Here is an 883-nt window from a genome sequence, read left to right as displayed (position 1 = left end):
GAAATAGAGTTTTGCATGAGATGTCTTCGTACACACCTGATGTTTAGTCATGTTATAGTTGAAGTTCATGTAGATAGGAGCCAATACCTTGGGCACATCAGTGACATTAGATTATTTATGTTACTTTTATTGCCTTGTCATTACTTTCTCTTGTGTAGAAGGAGGAAAAGAATGGTAATGAAATTAATCTAAGCAAAGAAGTTTGTAACATAGGCAATCATACATTTTAAGAAATTGTGTTTATTTATAGTTGCCTTTATAACAAAAGCCCTTTATTATTGAATGCCTTTTTTTTAATGTCTTTTGCCAGGTATCAATGGGGAGCAATGCAAATGACAAGAGAAGTTATGTCATATCCGGTCACTGGGACCCGACAGACCCCGTGTTCACAGAGCTTAATCAGGAGACTCAGAGGGACAAGAGAGTCTTCATGACCGTTGCCATAGATCTAGTCATGAGTAAGTGAAGAGGATTTTCAGAATGTGAGGATTTACTTGACTTGATCCAAAACAAACGTAAAAAAAAAAATGAAAAATGTATATATATGAAAGAATTGTCATCTTCCAAGGTAAAGAGTTGTTGATACTCATCTGGTAGTTGCACATCAAGGTGAATTTTACCCTGAAATGATTACAGATTGGCCCTGCTGTTGATGGTGTAATTTTTGAGGACACTGTATTTTGATTTTTGGGATGACAGACCTATCTTGCCTGTGTGATTTGTTTTTTGCCCTTATATCCACTTCTCACTAATGACATTTTCTAGAGTAAACCCCAAAAAGTTTTTTTTTTTTTTTCCTCCCTCTCCTTCAGAAGGATAAATTAGCAGATGGGCTAATTGTGGAAGATAGTTCAGGGCTCCAATGTGTTTAGATCTCACAATT

At 35.9% G+C, this 883-nt stretch overlaps 1 protein-coding gene across 3 annotated transcripts in view; it reads left to right on the top strand.

Annotated features, from left to right (window-relative positions):
- Positions 1-883, top strand: part of LOC119586520 (rab GTPase-activating protein 1-like) — a 36,962-nt gene that overhangs the window by 20,373 nt on the left and 15,706 nt on the right. For all 3 annotated transcript variants that reach the window (XM_037935271.1, XM_037935272.1, XM_037935270.1), the window contains one exon: positions 311-458. In XM_037935271.1, the coding sequence (XP_037791199.1) occupies positions 311-458 (148 nt within the window). The remainder of the gene's footprint in view (positions 1-310; positions 459-883) is intronic.

This window comes from Penaeus monodon, chromosome 21, assembly GCF_015228065.2.
Source record: "Penaeus monodon isolate SGIC_2016 chromosome 21, NSTDA_Pmon_1, whole genome shotgun sequence".
Taxonomy (NCBI): domain Eukaryota; kingdom Metazoa; phylum Arthropoda; class Malacostraca; order Decapoda; family Penaeidae; genus Penaeus; species Penaeus monodon.
The sequence above is the reverse complement of the archived record's forward strand: the minus strand, read 5'-3'. Positions and strand labels throughout refer to the sequence as shown.